Source organism: Camponotus floridanus, unplaced genomic scaffold (genome assembly GCF_003227725.1).
Source record: "Camponotus floridanus strain SB8 unplaced genomic scaffold, Cflo_v7.5 scaffold11, whole genome shotgun sequence".
Lineage (NCBI taxonomy): Eukaryota > Metazoa > Arthropoda > Insecta > Hymenoptera > Formicidae > Camponotus > Camponotus floridanus.
This window is the reverse complement of record NW_020229226.1, coordinates 1,682,053-1,704,160: the sequence shown is the minus strand read 5'-3', so window position 1 is coordinate 1,704,160 and position 22,108 is coordinate 1,682,053. Positions and strand designations below refer to the sequence as shown.

Below are 22,108 nucleotides of genomic sequence, written 5' to 3'. Positions count from 1 at the left end.
TATTCGAGATATATATATACGAGATTGTATTTGAAGAGATTCTTTGTATGTCCGTGTGCATGAATCGAGCGACTCCGCCGGTGCGATCCTTTGTCAAAGTCCCTTAATCATAGCCTCATTTCTCAAGCGGAATCTCCCGCGGATCTCCATGCATGGAGAGTACGCGGTGTGACGAACGACTCAATTATTGTGCGATGCGCCCCTCAGGGGGAGAGGAGAACTCACTTACCTCTTCTACGAGAGATCTCTGCATATTGGTCCAGCACAGTTTGCACGGGCACACATCCTTACTCGTGTCCTTCGGGTTCTCATTCCGTTCGCGGTCGTTCCGCGCGTTGCCAGCGGTGGCCTGCGGCGGCGGCGGCGGTACCGGTGGTGGCAGCGGACTCGCGGCCACTTCGAGGCTGTCTGAACTCGAGTTGTGGCGTCGCGGAGGCGTGATGTTGCTGCCGACATTCGTCTGCTGGCAGGTCGCCTGTCTGACCTCGCACAACCTGCCGTGCTCGATGCCACACGACATTTGTTGGCCGCATTTGATGGCCAACGATGGGGAGACAAATACGTTTGTCGTGCACTTGTTGCTCGGCTGTTGCGGCTGCGGTCGTAGAAAATCATCCAGCAGATAAAAACTCTGCGCGCGATTCGATCTGTTGGAAATCATAGTACGAGTCTCGACAGCGCTCTGTTCCGTGGCTCTGCAGAAATCGCGACCATCTCGATTGTTCCTGCACTGTTCGAGATCATCCAGTTGATGTCGGCTATGTGGCGCGACGTGTCTCTCGTCGAGATCTCGGTCGATTGTCGGGTCGTTATCTTGATACAATCTACGGCTAACTTTCGATCTGCTGACGGCCTGGCTAAATTCTCCGTTCTCTCGATAGACATCTCTACTGACTCGAGAGACTCGCGCCGAGTAGGAAGTCGGCTGATGATAGCGTCCCTTGCAGCTTGAACCGCGCGATTCCTCGCGAAAATGCTCGCCCTCGATCATGGACACGCTCATGTTGTGCGACAGGGAGTTCTGGTTAGTATGGGAACTACCGCCGCCAGTATTGGCGGGAGTCCTTAAAAGTGCGCCAAGGGACCGCCACTTCCGATCCTGTTGGCTCGTCGATGTAGACGAAACCGAGGATCTGTTCCATTTCCTCTCGTTCGACGGTGACGTCAGTAGACTGTTACTCACGGACCACTTCCGCTCGTTCGTGGGCGACGTCATCGAGGATGACCACTTTCTCTCGTTCGAGGGCGATGCCATCGAGATATTGGACCAGTGGCGCACCGATGATGTGCCGATAGAGATGGCCCCGCTGCCAGCGGTTTTCTCTCGTTCTCCGGCAAATTGTTCCTCTCGTTGTCGAGCCTTCCACCAAGACGACGTCGAAGTGAAGAGAATCAGCGCACCTCTCAGAGGATTCTGATTCTTGGCCGTTCCTTTCGGCGAAAGGTCGCGGTCTTTGACCTTTAGCGAGCAATCCCTGAAATTGGAGTCACATTCGCGATCGCTGAACGCGGCAGCGTCGCGCTGCTCCCTCAGAGCGTTCTTCGCGGCCGCCACTTCCTCTTCGTGATATAAGGTCGCGTTTGTGCTACGCAGTCGCGGTCGGAGCTTCACGAAACCATAATCATTACCGTCTTGGACGACGGGCTCGAACGATTCGCGGGGCTGTTGCTGCCGATGATGCTGCAGCAGGGAGCAATGCGTTGTTGCCGCCGCCTGGCCACCGTACTGATGATGACCGCCGTTGTTGAGCTGTAGACTCGGTTGTTGCAGCGTCGATGTCCTCGCGCGATGACCCTCGCCGGCGGTGCCGCGTTGCAAGCACGAGAAGCTCGCCGAGTGCCGCAAGCTCGAGGGCGTATTGCCCGGCTGACTCACGCCCAACATGTTGCTACCTTTTATTTTCAGTCTTTGATCTCGCGTAAGAGGCGGATGTGTATAAATATTAATACGAACGTGTGTGTACGATGAGGGTAAGGCTTGTACGAAGGGGCAGGGCAGGTGGAGAGGCAGTTAGCGAGAAGCGAGAACTAAGATCGACGAAGGAGAAACGGTACAGCGATTTCAACTCGTCATTACTCCTGGCAGTGTTTTTATCAGTCTTGGCGATAACATCCGGAAGAGAGGATCTCTCTTCTTCTCCTTTTCTTCTAGGCTAACCTGCTCTTGCCTCGGTCGATTCCTCTTCCCCGTATCGTACGCGTCATCATCGCCCTCACTCGAGACTCGTGTGTTCTCTCTTTCTTTCTTTATCTCTTTTTTTTTTCTGTCGTCGAAAAGCCACCCTGCCACGGGCTACATCCTCATCGCTACAAAGTGTCTCTCTCTTTCTCTTTCTCTCTCATGCACCGTATGCGACGTCTATGAAATCTCGTACGAGATCTGTAACAGAAAGTAGGAACAGAGGGTAGGGAACAGCAAACTCAAAAGAAAAATGGCTGCGATGAAACGAAGCAACAGCAGTGGCGCGTCCGTGAAAAAATCAAAATGCCCGATGAAATGAACGGGGAGGGCAACATTACAGCGGGGAAAGTGGGGGCATGAGGATTTCATCATGGATGGCACGTAATGAACGCGACGATTCTCGAGGTTAGCTGTCGAAACTCTCTGGCCAGTCGCGCAAGTTGTGCTCCACAGGGGGAGATCGGCGAAGGATGAAGGTCGTTTTGTGGCCAGCGTGTCCGAGACAAGTTACCGGGATGTCTAAATGTTTTTCATGAAAGTTTGCCGAGTTTTTACAACAATGAACGAGATAAAACATGGATTTATTAGATTTTTCTCTCGAAAATACGAATGAAATTCTGAGCAAGAAATAATTCATGTTATTAAAGAGACGTATGATTAGACAAAGGTTTCTCTTAATGTTGATATGAACAGAGATTGGAATCGAATATAAAATTTGTAAACAAATTTCCAATTTAACGTTTAAATAGTCAAGACATTGTAAGCCTCGAATATTTTATTATATCAGAAGTAAATAAGATACAAACTTTTTTTTATCGAAAACTTGTTTTTAATCTACTTAACACTCAAAATTTATATACTACGTTCGATTCAATATTTTGCAAATGTAAATATATTGCAAATACACACATGGTGATTAAAATGTTACGAAACTAAATGTAAATGAGAGTGAATAAAAGTACAGAATTGGAGAGCGTACCGAATGTATATAATGCTTGAATGTTGTTATTCGATTACACAGTTTGAAAAGTCGAATTGTACGCTGCTGAAATTGCAACACAGCGAAATGAATATAACAGAATTTTCGCGGAAATATCATCAGTACATGTCGCGCTAATGAAATGTAAAAATGACTAATGAAACAGAACTGTAATTTTTGATGCAATAAATAAAAACCGATGATACCGACATGCTTCTCGATAATATATAATCAATGCAACCTATTAAAAAGAAGCTCTGGGGAAACAGAAACCGAGAATTACGGAATTAAGGAAAAAGAAGGATTTATTTCAAAAAAATTTAAGGCATTTAATGCATCTTCTCTTTCAAGTCAACAACATTGGCGTAATTATTTCCTAATTAGCATAGTCTCGACTAGCCTCGTTGTTAATGTAATTAATATTCACAAGAGACGCGTTTAACGATTAAAAAAAAAACGCGACTCTTATTCGGTGTATTTGATAAAGTAAAATGACAAATCCTGTCGTTTTCTAAAGATTCTGTCCAAGAATAGAGAAAAGGAGTGAATACAGTGCGAAACTTTTGCACTTTGTCAAGTCGACAACTTTGAAGATGTTATCGAAGAACGTTAGGGGTGGAGGATTGCACTTTATCATGACACTTTAGTCGTGCCATTTTAGTCAATCCCGAATGTTAATTAAGACTCTTTTCTCTTTTCTTTTCTCTATCGCAAATAAGGCTACGACAACTTTATCGATATATGCAACTCTCTCGTGTCGTCACACGAGATATCCCAGAGAACGCTCGACTCGCTGGTGTCAGTTTCAAGCAATTCGTATAATTAAGGATGTTTTGTACCTATTTTCAACATATTGAAAATTTAATGAAAATTGTACAGAATGCCCTTATATATGTTTAGAATCTTCAGTTTTTAAATCGATTCATTACAGCGTTCACAAGTTATAAGAATTTTAATTTGCACCGAATTAACATGTGTTCTTATGGGAAACGTCGATTCAAATGACAAAAACATATGGAAATAATATTCAGAATTTGTTTAAAATTTGCAAAAGTTTAGATACAGAGGAAATATTTGGTCAAATAATATTATACAAGTACTAACTGGTTAAAAAGATATTAAATATAATTCAATGAAATTAGCCATGTATTTGTCACAGGACGAAATTCTCTGGCAAAAATCATCATTTTGATTAACAAAATTCGGAATATTTCAGTAAATAACGCAATAAATATTAAAAAATACATCTCTGCACTGTAGTTAAGATCAAATTGTAATATTCCACACAATTTCTTACTTTCTTAAAATATACCAAAAGTGGATATATTCGCCAATATTGATTTTCAGCTACTTTTTGCTGAGATTGTACATACAAAACATCCTTAATCGCGTATCGCAAGACACATCCGGTGATTCCGTGACACCCCGTAGATACGAGACGCGGATCGGAACGGAGGAATTCGCTCGCTCGCGCCAACATAAGCTCCGATACGAAACGAGTTACACCGCTCCCCAGGATTTCTCTGACTTTATAGCAACGGCACGCGGCCCGTCTACTGCGCGTCTGTATGTACATGTGTACGTAGGTGCGCAAAACGGTGAAAGGTTTTTCAAGGCGGGAAAGCAAGTGACACCCACACGGCGAACGCGGCGCAAACGACGCACGGCGATGCGAAAAGGCAAGGCCGCGTTCGCGCGGATAAAAGTTTGCGACTGTTAGGTTGCTCTTGCGAAATCCCCGTGCGCGAACAGGCGCGGACGTCTGTCGCAACAATAATAACACGTAATGAGATAGCCGCGAATCACGCGCAAAGATATTTGCCGGCCGATCGCTCGCTCTTTTTCCAGCACTGATCCTTTTGCTTCGGCGACGCGATCTCTCTCGCTCTCTCTGATTCTTGAAACTGACATTTCTCGTGTCACCTCACATCGCCGGGATTTCCTGCGAACGCGTAATGCAGTTTATTTCACGAGTGTGCCTCACAATCGCCACGTAATAAACTTTCGTTTTTATTCGCCTAAGTAAACTTTGATTTCTTCGCGCGGATTGATACTTACTAATATTTATATGCCGTTACATTCTTGGACAGTCGAACATGTATGTTTCATGTTTACGCGCCAACTAAGAGCGTGAGTTTAAGTTGTACCGAGTTTTACGGCCAACGCGTTTTCGCGGATGCAAAACAGTTCGCGCTCTCGTGAACGCGCGAATACGAAAGCGCCAGTCAATTAGCTCGACGATTTGACCGTGTCCGTTTTTTCAACAGACGATACGGATCATCCTAGAAAATCGCGGACCGCATAGCATTCAGGGCATAAAGTCGACAGTCATTGCGCGCGGGATGAAATCAGAATAAGAGCGATGAAGGTATCTGCACGCATATATCTACATAAATGTAATCTCCTTTGTATCTATATTTTTATGTTAGATTATAATTTTACACTCAGTATATATCCAGATACTTAATATTAAGAATAATATTAAAAAAATTAATTAATATTAAAAAACTTGACAATCCCTAAGAGAGTCGAAATTTTCTCCTATTTTAAATTTCAATTTTCAGTCTAGTTTATTTTGATTATTTTATTCAGATTCTTTTTAGAACTTTTAACTTATAGTTTTCGAAAACTCTTAACAATAATAGATAGGAAAATGTTTACCGTTTATTTGAGAAGAGAGAGATACATGATTAAAAAAAAAAAAAAAAAAACAAACCTATGAAATGAAGGATGTTTTGTATATACAATCCTAGCAAAAAATAGCTGAAAATCAATATTGACGAATATCCACTTTTGGTGTATTTTGAGTATGAGAAATTGTGTGGAATATTACAACAATTTGATTTTAGCTACAGTGCAGAGATGTATTTTTTAATATTTATTGCGTTTTTACTGAAATATTCCGAATTTTGTTAATCGAAATGATTAACTTTTAGCAGAGAATTTCGCCTTGTGACAGATACATGACTAACTTCATTAAATTATATTTAATATCTTTTTAACCAGTTAGTACTTGTATAATATTATTTGACCAAATATTTCCTGTGCTAAAAACTTTTGCAAATTTTAAACAAATTCTGAACATTATTTCCGTGTGTTTTTGTCATTTGAATCGACGTTTCCCATAAGAACACATGTTAATTCAGTCAAATTAAAATCCTTATAACTTATGAACGCTTCAGTGAATCGATTTAAAAATTGTACTGAAGATTCTAAACATATGTAAGGATATTCTGTACAATTTTCATTAAATTCTCTTCAATATTTGGAAAATAGGTACAAAACATCCTTAAATCGAAATCTTTTAGACTCTATAAATGTGAGAAAATTGAAGATAAAAAATGGAAATAAATTTTCGACTCTCCTAAATAAGATCTCCCTTCAGATCGTGAGAGGCGATAATCATCCATCAATTTCAGCCGAGAAAGATCCGAATTCGCTGGGAAACCGATATCTTTCTCGTTCGGAGACGGTACTAGGACATCACGATACATATATATCAGCTGATCGCCGTATACGGGAAACTCTCACCTCGCATTGTTCGCGCGCACGCGTCGAACGCGATGAATTCGCGCGTAACGCGATACCGCGAGAGAATGCAGAACGTGTAAAAATAATTTGCGCTCTGGATATCGCGAGTCAACATAATTGGCCGGAATCTTCGGCCGTAACTAATTACGGGCCCGGTATATAATAAACGTATATAATAAACGCGCTCGGGCGGCGCCGCGACTCTTGCGCCAAGATTCCTTGCGAAAGAAATTTGAAAGCTCTTCCTCCTCTTCGGGCGCGTCGTTCCCGAGAGGCTCCGATTAATTTTGAAAGGCGGCGAATTGCGCGATCGCGACAGGAAAACGCAACGTACGATTTCGCTGGAAATCCACGATTTTTGTTGCTTAATTCCGCCTTCACGGGCGAATCGCGACGTGTCGCAAAAGTAAAAATATAACGGCAGTGTATGTAAGACAGGATCACTTAGACAAGGATAGTAAGGTCCGAGGGAAATTAAATAGTTACTTATCTCAAGCCAAGCTCAATCGTGAACAATCAATCCGATACATCTTTAGAATATTCTTGCAGCGGAGAAAGGATTAAGGCTGCAAGTGATTAGTCATGATGTAACAACGTGCTATTAAAATGCACGTTCATTCCGTTACTTTTTAGCGCGTAATTAAGACAGGATTATTTATCGATGAGTCAGTAGCTTTTAGTGGATAAATGAGAGAAAGGGAGAAAAAGGAAATTTTTCTCGAGCGTGCAACAACATGCTCGGATTCAAAATCTACTCGAATTCGGGGTTTTCGACTTACGACAGAGGTTCGACATCGTCATCGACGTCCGCGCTTGCATCGTGGCCGCCCAGTCGAATTGCGCAGTCGAATAATTTCGCAGTACGATTTATCGGCCGGAAGAAATTTCCGCGCCGAAGCAAGCTGCAATCGCAAGATTACACACGTGTGCACGTGAACGTGCTAAAACCGCATTTGTCAGTTTCAAACGCCGTGTTATGACATGTCGATTTCGCGCACACGGGCGCGAAAATTGGTTCCCCGCGTGCCAATACATAATCGAGGTACATGCTTGACTCATTCCTTTCTGTTTGCGAAATGTTCGATTTCGTCATATCTCTGTAACTTTATAACAATCGCATCAGTTCCCCGCTATTTGTCAAGGATAAATATATTCATGATAATTTCCCAAAGTTGCGTGAAATATCGTGAATTAAGTGAAAAAGTTTCGTCGGACATGTAGTTGCTGTCTTGGTTAGCAACTATATTCGGAAATCTTCTAGGTATTTTGATTTAGATTTACAAGTATAAGTGTAAACGATACTTATAAATGTCATAATAAATTTTATTTTATTTTATTTCATCTTATACTCTCGTTACAAATATTGTAATTTCGTGTAATTTCGTGTAAAATGAAGTATAAGAATAACTCGTTAACAAATGTATAACCTGGATGGATAACCCCCAGGCTTTCTTTTATACTCTAAATAAAAAAAAATATATTCGGAAACGTGGCTTTTCACTCTATCCGTAATTTCACTCTTTTGCTGATTAAGGATGTTTTGTATGTACAATCCCAGCAAAAAGGAGCTAAAAATCAATATTGACGAAAATATCCATTTTTGGCGTATTTTGAGTAAGAAATTGTGTGAAATATTACAATTTGATCTTAACTGCAGAGATGTATTTTTTAATATTTATTGCGTTTTTATTGAAATATTCCGAATTTTGTTAATCGAAATGATTAACTTTTGGCAGAGAATTTCGCCTCGTGTCAAATACATGGCTAACTTCATTGAATTATATTTAATATATTTTTAACCAGTTAGTACTTGTATAATATTATTTGATCAAATATTTCCTCTGTATCTAAACTTTTGCATCTAAATATTAAACAAATTCTGAATATTATTTCCATGTATTTTTGTCATCTGAATCGACGTGATTACAAGTTTTCCATAAGAACACATGTTAATTCGGTGCAAATTAAAATCCTTATAACTCGTGAACGCTTCAGTGAATCGATTTAAAAATTGTACTGAAAATTCTAAACAATGTAAGGACATTCTGTACAATTTTCATTAAATTCTCGATATTTTGAAAATAGATATAAAACATCCTTAATTAAAAACATAAAAATGTCTTGGCGCTCAGTTTGATGCAAATTAAGAGCGACGTAAAAACATGACGACGTATATATCCCGAATATCTTCCAGACAGTATACACGCGAGGTTCTCATTTATAGCAATGATATTGAAAAGAAGGATCCACTTTAGCGAATCACCGAATGATCGTTAAGAAATAGGTAACCGCGTCCTGTCGAGAGATACTGACAGGCATATAAAATGTGGCAATAAATGTCCGCCCGAATATGGGCTCGATAACCGGAAGCGCGTCGGCGAAACTCGAAGGGCACGAAAGAAGGGAAGATGAAGAAGGTCAAATGTATATCGTATCGAAGCTTGTCTCGATCCTCGAGCTACAGAACCTGACAAAATCGATCATTCCTTTCATCTGTCAAAATTCTCTCTCTCTCTCTCTCTCTCTCTCTCTCTCTTCGGTATAAATTTATCATCTTTTCGAGTGAGACTCTTTGGCACAGAAAGATGAACATGTAAATTTATTTCTAGAATTTTGCTGTAGCGTATTTTGAAACATGATGATTCGCTGTTTGAATATTTCATTGCCTCCTCAAATTTTACTCAATACATGTCATTATCATGCCTTATCATTTACTTTACAGATCACAGCTTATTGCTTATCGGACATATAAAAGTGCTTTAGAGTTTAAAGGATGAGCTGAAGTTTCCGAGCAAACGAATAATTGCATCGGTACGACGGGATAATTCAGAACAATAAAGAGCATGAAAAATTAAAATAGTCCCTGGGTGAGGCAAGTAAATGTAACAACTGACGACGACAATAATAACAAGGATAATTGGAAAGCGAAATTATACAAAATCGGTAAACTTAGTAGTGTATCTACAAAAAAAGAATCTATAGAGATATCCCTCGTCATTAGGATAATAATCGTTACTTGGGTCACGCGATGCGAACTGAACGAGAATTTTCGTGACGCGAGCCTTCGCTATATCGGGAGTTCGTTGGGTACTCATCAGAAACGGGAGACACTTTCAACGAACAATACGCTATTCAGCCAATGGCTGCGTCGAGATGATGATGGGCGGCATAATATATCTGCAAGGGGTTGGTGCGCAACTCTGGATTATCAAGAGAGAGAAGAAAAGTCAGTAACAGTATCGTTTAATTAAAGCGTTATATACGATTTTTCATTGAAATAAATTTTTGTAATTAATTAAAAAATACATACAATGAAATAGATTAAGATAAGAGTGTATTAATGTATGTAAAGGAAGAAGATAAATTATTAATACGAAAAGTAATATGAAATTTAAGATAAAATAAATAAAAAAAATACACATTATATAATTAAATATAAGCGAGAGACAAGATTCTTTTTTGCGATTTACAACTCAAGGATGTATCTCGAAAGATGTGTGCTCTTCCTATGCGGAGCTACACAATTCCGTAATAACAGTGTGGGAAAGAGATTCTCGCTTGTGAGGCTGAGTATACAGAGCGGGATGAGTTGGCACACGTTTACCCTACTAAACTTAATGTAAGCTGGAGAACCGCGCGGCGTCAAGCTAATTACGTACGGCGAAACGTACGGTAACTTTTAATTCCGGAATTACGTATGTGGCCGACACCCAATTAGGAGAGCCTCGTATACCGGGCCACGGGGGAGGCGCATAATCGCTGTTAAAGTTGCAGTCGCAACACCTGGGATAACACGTTAGGCAAGACGTCGCGCTTGATAGTTTCGCTGTGAGAAAAGTTGGACCTGATTTTCCCAAGAATTTAATTTTCTCGATCCTCCCACCCTCTCCTCCCATCTTTTCGTTCGAATTTCGCTCGAGATAATTATGGACATTAACGAGCGCGAGGGAGAAATGGAAGAGCGTTAAGAGATAAGTTGTACAGCACGTTATAAGATATTTTTGTATCGTGACAATCATCGGCCGCTATAATTAATTAACGGTCATTGCACTCGCGCGATCGATAAAGTCGCGTATTTTTCTTCGCTTTGTGGCAAAAAGAAATAAGTTTATTCATTCAACATGATTATCTTTCGAATAGAAAATTAGAAAAAGAAAAGCTGTATAATACTAGTACTCGGAGTATATATTCCCTTTTAGTGACCACTCCATTAGTGTGGATATCTCGCACCTGTAATTACACGTGTAGCTATATATGTACGTCGTATATATATACATATATATACATATACAGGGTGATTCATATAAAGTGACCGATGTGAATATTAGCTAAAGTTGAAGAGCTATGAAAAAATTTTTATACCAAAAGATGTTTGACACAGAGGGGTACATTGTATGATACAAACGATATTTTTATAGATGAAGGCATTAAGGAGATTAACTTAATTTTTTCAAATGGAACCTCCTATTTTTTATTACGTATTCTTATAGCTTATCTCGAGAGCTTTCCAAAACACTATAATAAAGTATTTCTTCATTGAGTATTTTTCGAGTCATGAGGCTTGAAATAATTTCTTAATTTTATATAAACCATAAAATATCTTGTAAAATATTTATTTTTCGATTATCTTACCTTAATACTTTTATATACAAAATAATGAGAGGAATCAATTAGTGTAAAGAAAAAACAGTTGTTTTTTAAAAAAAATATGTAATTTGCAATTAACAATTACATATTTTTTCTTAAAAACAACTGTTTTTTCTTTACCAATTGATTCCTCTCATTATTTTGTATATAAAAGTGTTAAGGTAAGATAATCGAAAAATGAATATTTTACTAGATGACTATTTTACTAGAAAAGTACTCAATGAAGAAATATTTTATTATAGTGTTTTGGAAAGCGAGATAGCTATAAGAATACATAATAAAAAATAGGGAATTCCATTTCAAAAAATTAAGTTGATCTTGAAATCTTCTTAATGCCTTCATCTATAAAAATATCGATGTCCCTCTCTCTGTCAAACATTTTTTGGTATAAAAATTTTTTCATAGCTCTTCAACTTTAGCTAATATTCACATCGGTCACTTTATATGAATCACCCTGTATACATGTATATACACACTCTGTGTATATTCGTCTTTCGCTTAGTCTCCATTGAGATTATGCTGTTGTAACACGCAGTTTCAAACAACAGATGCCAACTACGATATTCTGTAACATTTCACCTGTCGACACCTGTCGATAAGTTCAATGGAATAATATAATTTGTATAAAGCCGTCGCAGCAAAATAACATAATAATTTTACATACATTTCAGATAATTGGAAAATTGCCATCAATATATCGCTATGTCGTATTAAACAAATATGTTCGAGCATACATACACATTTCTCATCGCGATGATTCTAAATATTCCTTCGTGCACATAATGAACGCACGTCATCGACATTGTTAATGGATTAACCGTACAAATCACTGGGCGTTGCGAAGAGAGCTCTATATTCAGTCGTCCGGGAAGGAAGAGCAATTAAGCGGTAATCACGCGAGTCGCGCGGAGTACACATAGTTTTACAATACCGCGAGTTAGCTCGTTTAATGGATTTTACGTCGTCGTACTTTGACCTCGTCGGCCAGCGGCCCCGCGCCTCATCGAACCCCTTCCCCCCGTCGTCCCGGGGACTACCCCCGGCGGCCGGGCAAGGAGGGGAAAAGGGGGCAGACGGCGCAAGAGGAAAATAATTGGCGTTCGCGAAATCGATACTGCACGTGTACCGTTCACGTGTACATACATACGTTAATGTATATATGTACGTTACATATATACGTACATGTCACGTTTACGCGCGCGCCTCCAGAGATTCGGCCGAGCGAATCGTGGTGTAACGTACTGTTACATCGCGATATCAAATAGCGATTCCATATAAATTGCACATATCAATGTGCATGAACGTAATGCTCTGCGAAATTTTCAATTACAAACCGCAAATAATACAGAAAAATATATATACATGTCAAATTAACTTTTTCAAATAGAATTGTACCTATTAACGAAAATGCTGATTAAAAATTACGCGTAATTATGTACTTCCCAGGAAACATTGCCATCGATTACGATGCAAAATTACAACGAGGCACGCGACGTTCTCCCCGTCTTACGAGAATGTTAATTTCGTGCCCATAATTTCTTACGAAAACGCTGATGTAAAACGACACGTCCATTATGAAGAGACATTAATGGCATGTCTAAAAATGTCAAAAATGCAAAAGCGCTAATTCGTCAACAGTTTTTCCCGCTCGCTTTGCAGACGCGCACGTTTCGAGACACGCGCTTTCTCTCATGAATTGGGTAAAATAAAAAAAAAGAAGAGTCCATCGAGCTGTTAATACGACGTAGCCATTAAGGCCGCCGGCGAGCGGCAAGCCGTGAATATTAGAAATCTCCCGTAAGCAGAGCGTATACGCCACCCGTTATAGACCGAGCATAAAAAAAAATCCATAGCATATGTTTCGCGAACATGATGGCGGAAATCTCGAGATTCCATTCAAAGGGTTCAACGAGAAAGTCCAGCGATTTCTGCGCAGTGAAAATGCTGTTAATTATATGATCATAATGATGTAGAAACGCATTCATCGAAAGATATCACTGAAAGCTAATCTTTCTCTCTCTTTTTCTTTAAGGATGTTTTGCATCTATTTTCAAAATATTATTGAAACTTTAATGAAAATTGTACAGAATGTTCTTACATATGTTTAGAATCTTCAGTATAATTTTTAAATCGATTCACTAAAGCGTTCACAAGTTAAAAGGATTTTAATTTGCACCGAATTAACATGTGTTCTTATGGGAAACGTATAATCACGTTGATTCAAATACAAAAACACATGGAAATAATATTCAGAATTTGTTTAAAATTTGCAAACGTTTAGATACAAAGGAAATATTTGGTCAAATAATATTATACAAATACTAACTGATTCAAAAGATATTAAATATAATTAAATAAAGTTAGCTATGTATCTGTCACAAAGCGAAATTCTCTGCCAAAAGTTAATTATTTAGATTAATAAAATTCGGAATATTTCAGTAAAAACGCAATAAATATTAAAAAATATATCTCTGCACTGTAGCTAAAATCAAATTGTAATATTCCACACAATTTCTCATACTCAAAATACACCAAAAGTGAATATTCGTCAATATTGATTTTCAGCTACTTTTTGCTGGGATTACACATACGAAACATCCTTAATATTAGATTGAAATATAATGCCTATTTAAGCACACAGAATTTAGGTAATTGATTCTAGTGGTTACAAAATTTTTCTCTATATACAATCCTTCAATTCGCTAAATTTTGATACGCAATGCGTGGTTTCAATTTTTCTGCATCTTCATGTACTATGCAGCCTGTTGCACGAAAAGCGAGAGGGATGCTTGAACGCGGTTTGCAGTAATGTAATGTCGCTTTCTCGGACATGTAATGTAAGAAGAGCAACGGAACTTGTTGCGAAAGCAACGAGTTGGAGCCGCCGTCGCCGTCTTTTGACACGCCACGCGCGCACGCATTGTTCACGCACCTACGCGAGCGTAGAATTACGCGACGCGCGAGCGGCTTTTCCTTGCTACCGCAAACCGGACTCCGGATGCCTTGATTTTTGCAAAAGGAGACTGCGATAAAGTTACGAAGCGTCCATATATAATAGTGAATATTCTAAGACGGATAAATAAGTTTTTTGACATTAAAGATTCTAAAGAGAAAATCAAATATTTAAAATATCAAGATTCTCGATATCAATCTGATCCAAATTGTAATTTCGCAAAATTTAAAGTAAGAAATATGTCACATTCAATTTATTAAGGATGTTTTGTATGTCAAATCCCAGCAAAAAATAGCTGAAAATCAATATTGGCGAATATATCCACTTTTGGTGTATTTTGAGTAAGAAATTGTGTGGAATATTACAACAATTTGATTTTAGCTACAGTGCAGAGATGTATTTTTTAATATTTATTGCGTTTTTACTGAAATATTCCGAATTTTGTTAATCGAAATGATTAACTTTTGGCAGAGAATTTCGCCTTGTGACAGATACATGGCTAACTTCGTTAAATTATATTTAATATCTTTTTAACCAGTTAATACTTGTATAATATTATTTGACAAAATATTTCCTCTGTATCTAAACTTTTGAAAATTTTAAACAAATTCTGAATATTATTTCCATGTGTTTTTGTCATTTGAATCGACGTGGTTGAATTGTACGTTTCCCATAAGAACACATGTTAATTCGGTGCAAATTAAAATCCTTATAACTTATGAATCGATTTAAAAATTGTACTGAAGATTCTAAACATATGTAAAGACATTCTGTACAATTTTCATTAAATTCTCAATATTTTGAAAATGGGTACAAAATATCCTTAAATGTGCACCAAGAAATCTCGCACCAAGTATATAAATAATAAGTACGTAATAAGTATAAATAAATTTACTCTTTGCAGAGTGTGTTGAATATTATAACGAATCGCAGCGTTAGAAAACTCGCACGAAAATCGCTCTATTGTCGTGCGAGTTCTTCCGTTACGGAACGGTGCGGCGATAGATACGAAATCTCCCTTTCGCTCCAATAATGATGCATCACGATAATAAACCGCTTGGTACTGCCAAAGGAGCGCGCACGCAACCGTGGCCGAATATGATACTCGACGGGGCTAATTATGCGTGCAACTTCGAGCGAATGATACGGGCGGCAGGAATGAAATATGAAGGAACCGGGCAAAAGAGAGAAGGAGAGACAGTGGCAGAGGAGGAAGAGTAAAAGCAAAGGACGAAAAAAGATAGAGATAAAAGAAGGCAAGCCGAGAAGAGAAGAGACACGTGCCGTGAGCGAGAAAAGCGTGAACTTTTACATAATTAGCGACCGTATATACCGGATTCATTAATTGTCGACGGTCGTTAAAGAGACGTGCATGCGCGCGCTGATCCTTTGTTACTGATTGGCGTGTTAATTATATCGCTGCCGATTTAAATTTGCACGTTGCGCTTATGCGAGGCTCGTGATTGATGTGATATGAAACAAAAACTGCGTCCATCGATGTTTGGAACGAGTACAAAATAATTATATATATTGTCCCCTTATTGTGTTCTATCTATCAAATATTAATAATACATTGTTTAACTTCAAAACATATTTTTTTAAAAATGATTATTCACAAAAATAAAAAAAATAAAATAAAATAGAAAAACTTAACTTGATATTTATTCTAGATAAAATGTCGAATGTGGAAATGTCGAATGTCGAAATGTCAAATCATCACGAGAAAAATATAGTATCACGTTTAAAAAAGTAAATAAATAAATACTCGAGATGCGAATTATTTCATGCTCGCGTGCTCGCGTGCTAAAGCGCGATGAATGCAAGCGCAGAGAAAGATGGGCCGTCCGAAGAAACGCGAGAAATTCGCGAAACGATATGAAATATCCGCGGAATCGTTATTGCTGCTTGAGCACCGCGCACGTAGGCGACTTGTCAAATTAATATACATATGTAAAGTAGGAAAAAAAGAAAAAAGCATCGCGCGCGACGGAAGTTCAGATATGTACTGTAACTTGTGACGATGCGAGTATGCATAAACTGGTATAGATAGATTAGACCTTTTGGGCTTTTCCGTTTGGCCATGCACGCGCATTCTTTCTAACGATAAAAAATAAAAAAAATTACGAGTACGCATCATAAAAATTCACGAACGTCGCCCACTTTTCACCCGTTCTCTTCCGTGAAGATTTTTTTTCCCCGTCATTTTTCATTATACAATCTAAGAATATATTGCCGTGTGACACGCGATAATATCGAATCGATACTTGGCGAGATTGTAAAGTAACAGTTTATGGCGAATAAAATTGACAGGCACAATAGCGGATCGTGTTCCGGCATACGGTACGTGATCTTGAGGCAATTCTTTTTTCGAGAAGATAGCGCGCGCTCAGAGTCGTAGCGAACCGAAAATAATTTACAATGACGTAATTCGAGTCATTTGCATGTATATTTACGTAATGATCTCGTCGCGCTTAAATCACGCTAATCGGCTTCCATCCTTCCGAAACGCGACCTTCTCAACCCACGATCCTTCGAGGAGATCCGCTTACATCACGCTTAAATTCGGCAACGGTTAACGTCATGCGAGTGTAAACGATCTTATTCGATGGCCGAGAGCGGATCACGCGGTACGCACTTTATCGTGCGAACTCGCATCACGCGAATGAACTGCCAACAATCTGTCATTGTTCGTCGACCTGAAAAAGAAAGAGAGAGAGAGAGAGAGGAAAGGGATCACGCCTACGCTCTCTAAACGACGAGAACGATTACCACACGATGACACCGACAGCAACGGCTAGTCCATTAAGCGATACGGGGTTGAAGATTTCAACGACCCCGCGGCGCGAATTACTCACTTGACGGTTCGCGCGTGAATTTTGATCGATCAATTCCAATCTGCGTTGCTCGAGCACGTCAGTCGGGCTCGTTTACGACGCACTTACGCACCCTGAGTTGGCCGTCGTGTCGTCATCGTGATACAAGAAATATTTTTATCTCCGACGTAGTCTCGCGACGTGTATCGCTTCACGTCTCGTTACCTTCGAGACCGCAGCGATAGGTCCCCCTAAGTCCCTCGATATCGATCATCGTCCATGTGCAATTGCGACGATTTCCCCCTACGGGAAAGAGAAGTGGCGCAAGGACGCGGATGAATGAAAGCGAGTGGGTCGCGCTCGAATAGGCTCGTTTCGAAGCCGAAACGAAGCGGACCCCGCGACATTTGCAATCGTTTTTAATAGCACATTGAGAAAAATCGTTTGATTGTACCAACAGAACGTATATGATTGAAGACATTTTGATTAAATCAAACAAGAATTTCGATAGATAGATAACAAGAGTTTCGATAACAAGAGTTTCGATAACAAGAGTTTCGATAACAAGAGTTATGATAAGACTCGATTTTTTATAACTAGAACGTTTAATAGATTTTACTATAAGGATTTGGTTAGTATTTTCTGGTTGGATCTATAAAATTTCTTGCATTAAAACTTCTTCCATTAATTTCTTTGCTTGCCACTCTTAATTTAACTCGTATTCAATATTTGCCATAAAATGTATATAAAGAATTAATATTAACGTTAAATCCAAAGTATATTTTTTTTCTCTTACGAGCAGTAGTGCCAGAAAGAGAACGCTAGTTCTCTGATTGTGTATGTTTGAGCTGCATCTTCTTCTTGCATCACTGTTATCAGTTTAATTTCTAACAAACTGAATTTAAAATAATTTATTCAATAATCTGCATTGAATTTATCCAATAATCTTGTTGGGATTTAAAATATTAAACAAATTTTGGAGATTAGATGGAAAAAATTTTAGACAACTTGGTGCTGGCGAGTTTAGTATTATTAACCAGAAAATTTGGTAAATTTAACAGGAAAAAATTAATCAGATTTCATCTGGTAATTCCTACAAGAATTCTAGTTCGTCCATTTTCCAACAGACATATTGGGTGAATCTACCAGAATTTTAATTAATGCAACCAGATTTTTTTCTCAGTGCACAGTTGATACTTGTCCCGAATACCAATGTGACGCATAAATTTAATCGCGCAAAATTTTCTCATCATGTCGAGCATATGGGAAAGTATATCAAGGGACGTGTCCTGGATCGAATATAGCCATTGTATATTTTTCCCGAAGCGAAATAGCATTCGAAAATGACTCAGATTAAAAATTAAGAAATATATATCTAATTTTATAGACTGGAAGAGAGAAAGCGATTTAATTGCCATAGTATTTCAACATTATGCCGGTCAAAAACCTTCACTAACAATGCGTTGCAACGCTACTTTCTAATTAGTCACTTAATTCGTCGAAAACTACCGGTCAAGCGATTTCTCCAAGTAACTAACGTACAAAATAAAGTTCCCGGTAATTAGAAATTAAGAATGACTAAATTCATTATCGAACAAGCGCGTGATATTTCATGTATAAATCTCGCCGGAATGAATATCCCGTTTTCTCAGCCAAACGTAATTGTAAGCAAACTGTATGTACGTAAAAACATCTATATAAGTACGGCGATCATTCCGGTCAGAGTCGTTATTATCTAGTCATATGATCTGTCACAGTAGATTATTATGTGAGCCATAAATCGAGACGAGTATCTGCTTGACCCGGCGACCTAGAGGCGCAAAGGTTTATTTAGCCGCTTCTTTGAGAAAACTACTGCCACTGTAGTTGTATAACGGCCGTCTTCATTAAATTATAATTCACAATATGACGTAAAACCAGAATGCACCGCCCACGGCGAATCGCAATTACCACGCGAAACACAATTTATGCTCTCGCTTTTTTTCATTCCCAGGTTACCTATACAAAAACGTTTTCGTTCCTCTACATTTTATTTGAAATATAGTACATTACGATAGCTGTGTATTAAGAGATAGAAATAAGAACACAATAAATCCGGGGAGAAAATTAAAATTTAAAAATAAAAAGTTAAAATTTAAAAATATTTTATATAATTTTATTTTATATAAAAAGATAGGAGGAGTCATATTAGAGCAAGTTCTGCAAAACCAGAAATTTCTAGTTACACTGCTGCGGAAAACTTTCAAGAGTAATCGAACTGTCGATGAACCTGCAGCACAGGAATACAGTTTCGTGCCACTAATGGAACACTCACTCAAGAATAATTCACTCATTCTTTCTCTCTCTTTCTCTAAGGGACTGATTTTATATGAATCAACTTAATCGCCCTCGCGCAGGCCAATAAACGTAATATCAACTATAAACGTTTAATCGAGCGCCGACGAGACTCGTCTCTTCCGGTTCTCGAGTGACCTTCGTCGACGAAGTTACTTTCATCGACAATCGATACGAGTCGTTAACTAAAGACGTATCCGTAGACGTACTCATCGACAAATTAAACGTACGCTGAAAAGTCTTTATAGAGAAAATGAGCGGCCGCAAATTAACGTAACAGCCTAATAGAACCTAATTTAAAAGAGCGTGTATCCTAAACGCGAGGAGATTATAACCTTGCGATGTACTGCATACGATATTTCCGGCAGTTATTCCTGACGGGTAATCGATATGACTGACAACCTCATCGGACCTAGCGATAAAATGCCGCCACTTCTGAAAAATGTACATTAATTTATATAAGGGAAGATATTTTCTCCAAATATATTTAAAAAATATTTTCTAAAATCGTTTAAAAGAAATTCATTAACATTAATTATTATTATTTGTAATGAATGAGAGAGATGTGTGTCCCGCATATAAAAATTAAGAAATAAAAAAATGTGTAAAATGATTAAATAGAAAAAAGTTGTATATTTTATTTTATTTATAAAAATTTTAAAATTACTCTCTCCCCCTCTCTTCCTTCAATATATATAAATATATGTATCTTATATATAAAATATTCTTTTTTCTATTTCAGAACGGAGATAAATGGAAAGACCACGTAAGCGATTCTCAAAAAATTAGCGATTAATCGTCCTACGAGTTCATTACATTTAATTCTTGAAATTATTTCGCATGACTACATCCGACTGTACCTTCTAATCGAACATGGTTCGGAGAAGGCGGAAAGATGAAAGAAACGCAAGGCCGCTCCTGGGTCATTGCCGTCGTCCTCGCGATTCGCTGCCACATGCAGTATGCGTGTATATATCTATCAAACAGTTATACTTGGAGTTCTCTGCCTGGCGTTGTCTACCGGGTGTACTATTGACTCGCGGTTATCGGAATTCGATCTTTTTGCAAAGCGATTTCCAGCCAGGGCTGTGTTAACTGGAATGATTAAACTCTGGGATAAACCTGAGATGATTAGACCGCGTCGTTTGTAATAAATGTTTTAAACGAGCGTTACTTTGAGTCGTATGGTTTAATAGATTCATCCGTTACGTTGATTCCGTCACGATGAGTCTTAATTAACCGAAGATGCGGAAAGGATGATTGCGGATATGGATGCAAGAACGATCCGAGTTTTTTACTACCTTATTTCTTGGCAAATCGGCGAATCTTGAAGATTTCTTATGAAGAGGAAGAGACCAATGATCTGTTGTCGATTATACTCTGATCACGATTGTATATCATTTCGCAAACATCATTTCACACACTGAGAAAAATCGTTTGATTGTACCAACAAATATATGATTGAAGGCATTTTGTTTAAATCAAACAGGAATTTCTAGTTATCATGATAAGACTCGATTTTTTATAAGTAGAACGTTTAATAGATTTTACTATAAGGATTTTATTATAAGGATTTACTACTATAAGGTTAGTATTTTCTGGTTGGATCTATAAAATTTCTTGTTACATTAATTTCTTTGCTTGGCACTCTTAATTTAACTCGTATTCAATATTTGCCATAAAATGTATATAAAGAACTAGTATTAACGTTAAATCCAAAGTATATTTTTTTCTCTTACGAGCAGTAATGCCAGAAAGAGGACGCTAGCTCTCTGATTGCGTGTGTTTGAGCTGTATCCTCTTTTTGCATCTGTTTATTAGTTTAATTTCTAACAAACTGAATTTAAAATAATTTATTCAATAATCTGGATTGAATTTATCCAATAGTCTTGTTGGAATTCAGAATATTAAACAAACTTTGGAGATTAGATGGAAAAAATTTTAGACGACTTGGTGCTGGCGAGTTTAGTATTATTAATTAGTATTAATTAGTATTATTATTTAGTATTATTACCAGAAAATTTGATAAATTTAACAGGAAGAAATTAATCAGATTCACCTGGTAATTCCTACAAGAATTCTGGTTCGTGTATTTTCCAGACATACTGGGTGAATCTACCAGAATTCTAATTAATGCCAGATTTTTTTCTCAGTGCACGAAATCAATGTACGAAAACGGAAATAGAACTCGAGAATTCTCTCCGCAAAGGATAACGAATTTTTAAAGATTCGCGCATACAGGTTCCAAGACCGCGGAGAAAAGAGATGGAGAGGAGGAACAGGATAATGTTGCTGCATAAGGATCGGCGACTGTGCCGCGTGGGTGTTGCTCGAACCCGTATCAGCTCTAAGTGCAGGTATTCGTACGTAAAATAGCGCCTTACTAGCGTTATCTCATCGGTAGGTGTGATATGCTACGTGAATCCTAACTTGTCCACATTGTTGCGTAGGAGTGTCGCTCGGTGGGATTCTTTTACATTTTTTTTCCTTTTCTCTCTTTCTCTTTTGCATATCCTTCTTGTAAAGTCGAACGACAATCTTAAGCTCAATTTATTGTTTGTAGAACATTAATGATGTCATTCATTCAAGTGTCAATATGAATATCGATTACAATGACGCAAAAAAATAGTCTTTACATTAATGCATTAATTAAAATTTGTATCAACTAA

The 22,108-nt window shown here is 38.3% G+C and overlaps 1 protein-coding gene and 1 long non-coding RNA gene across 3 annotated transcripts in view; one reads left to right on the top strand and one right to left on the bottom strand.

The window, feature by feature from the left end:
* LOC105257216 overlaps positions 1-22,108 on the bottom strand; it is a 183,893-nt gene that overhangs the window by 115,651 nt on the left and 46,134 nt on the right. For both annotated transcript variants that reach the window (XM_025412964.1, XM_011267679.3), the window contains exon 2: positions 230-2,380. In XM_025412964.1, the coding sequence (XP_025268749.1) occupies positions 230-1,885 (1,656 nt within the window). In that variant the 5' untranslated portion in view covers positions 1,886-2,380. The remainder of the gene's footprint in view (positions 1-229; positions 2,381-22,108) is intronic.
* Positions 21,504-22,108, top strand: part of LOC105257217 — a 45,573-nt gene continuing 44,968 nt past the window's right edge. Inside the window, exon 1 of the long non-coding RNA XR_889647.2 lies at positions 21,504-21,796. This is a non-coding gene — a long non-coding RNA (uncharacterized LOC105257217). The remainder of the gene's footprint in view (positions 21,797-22,108) is intronic.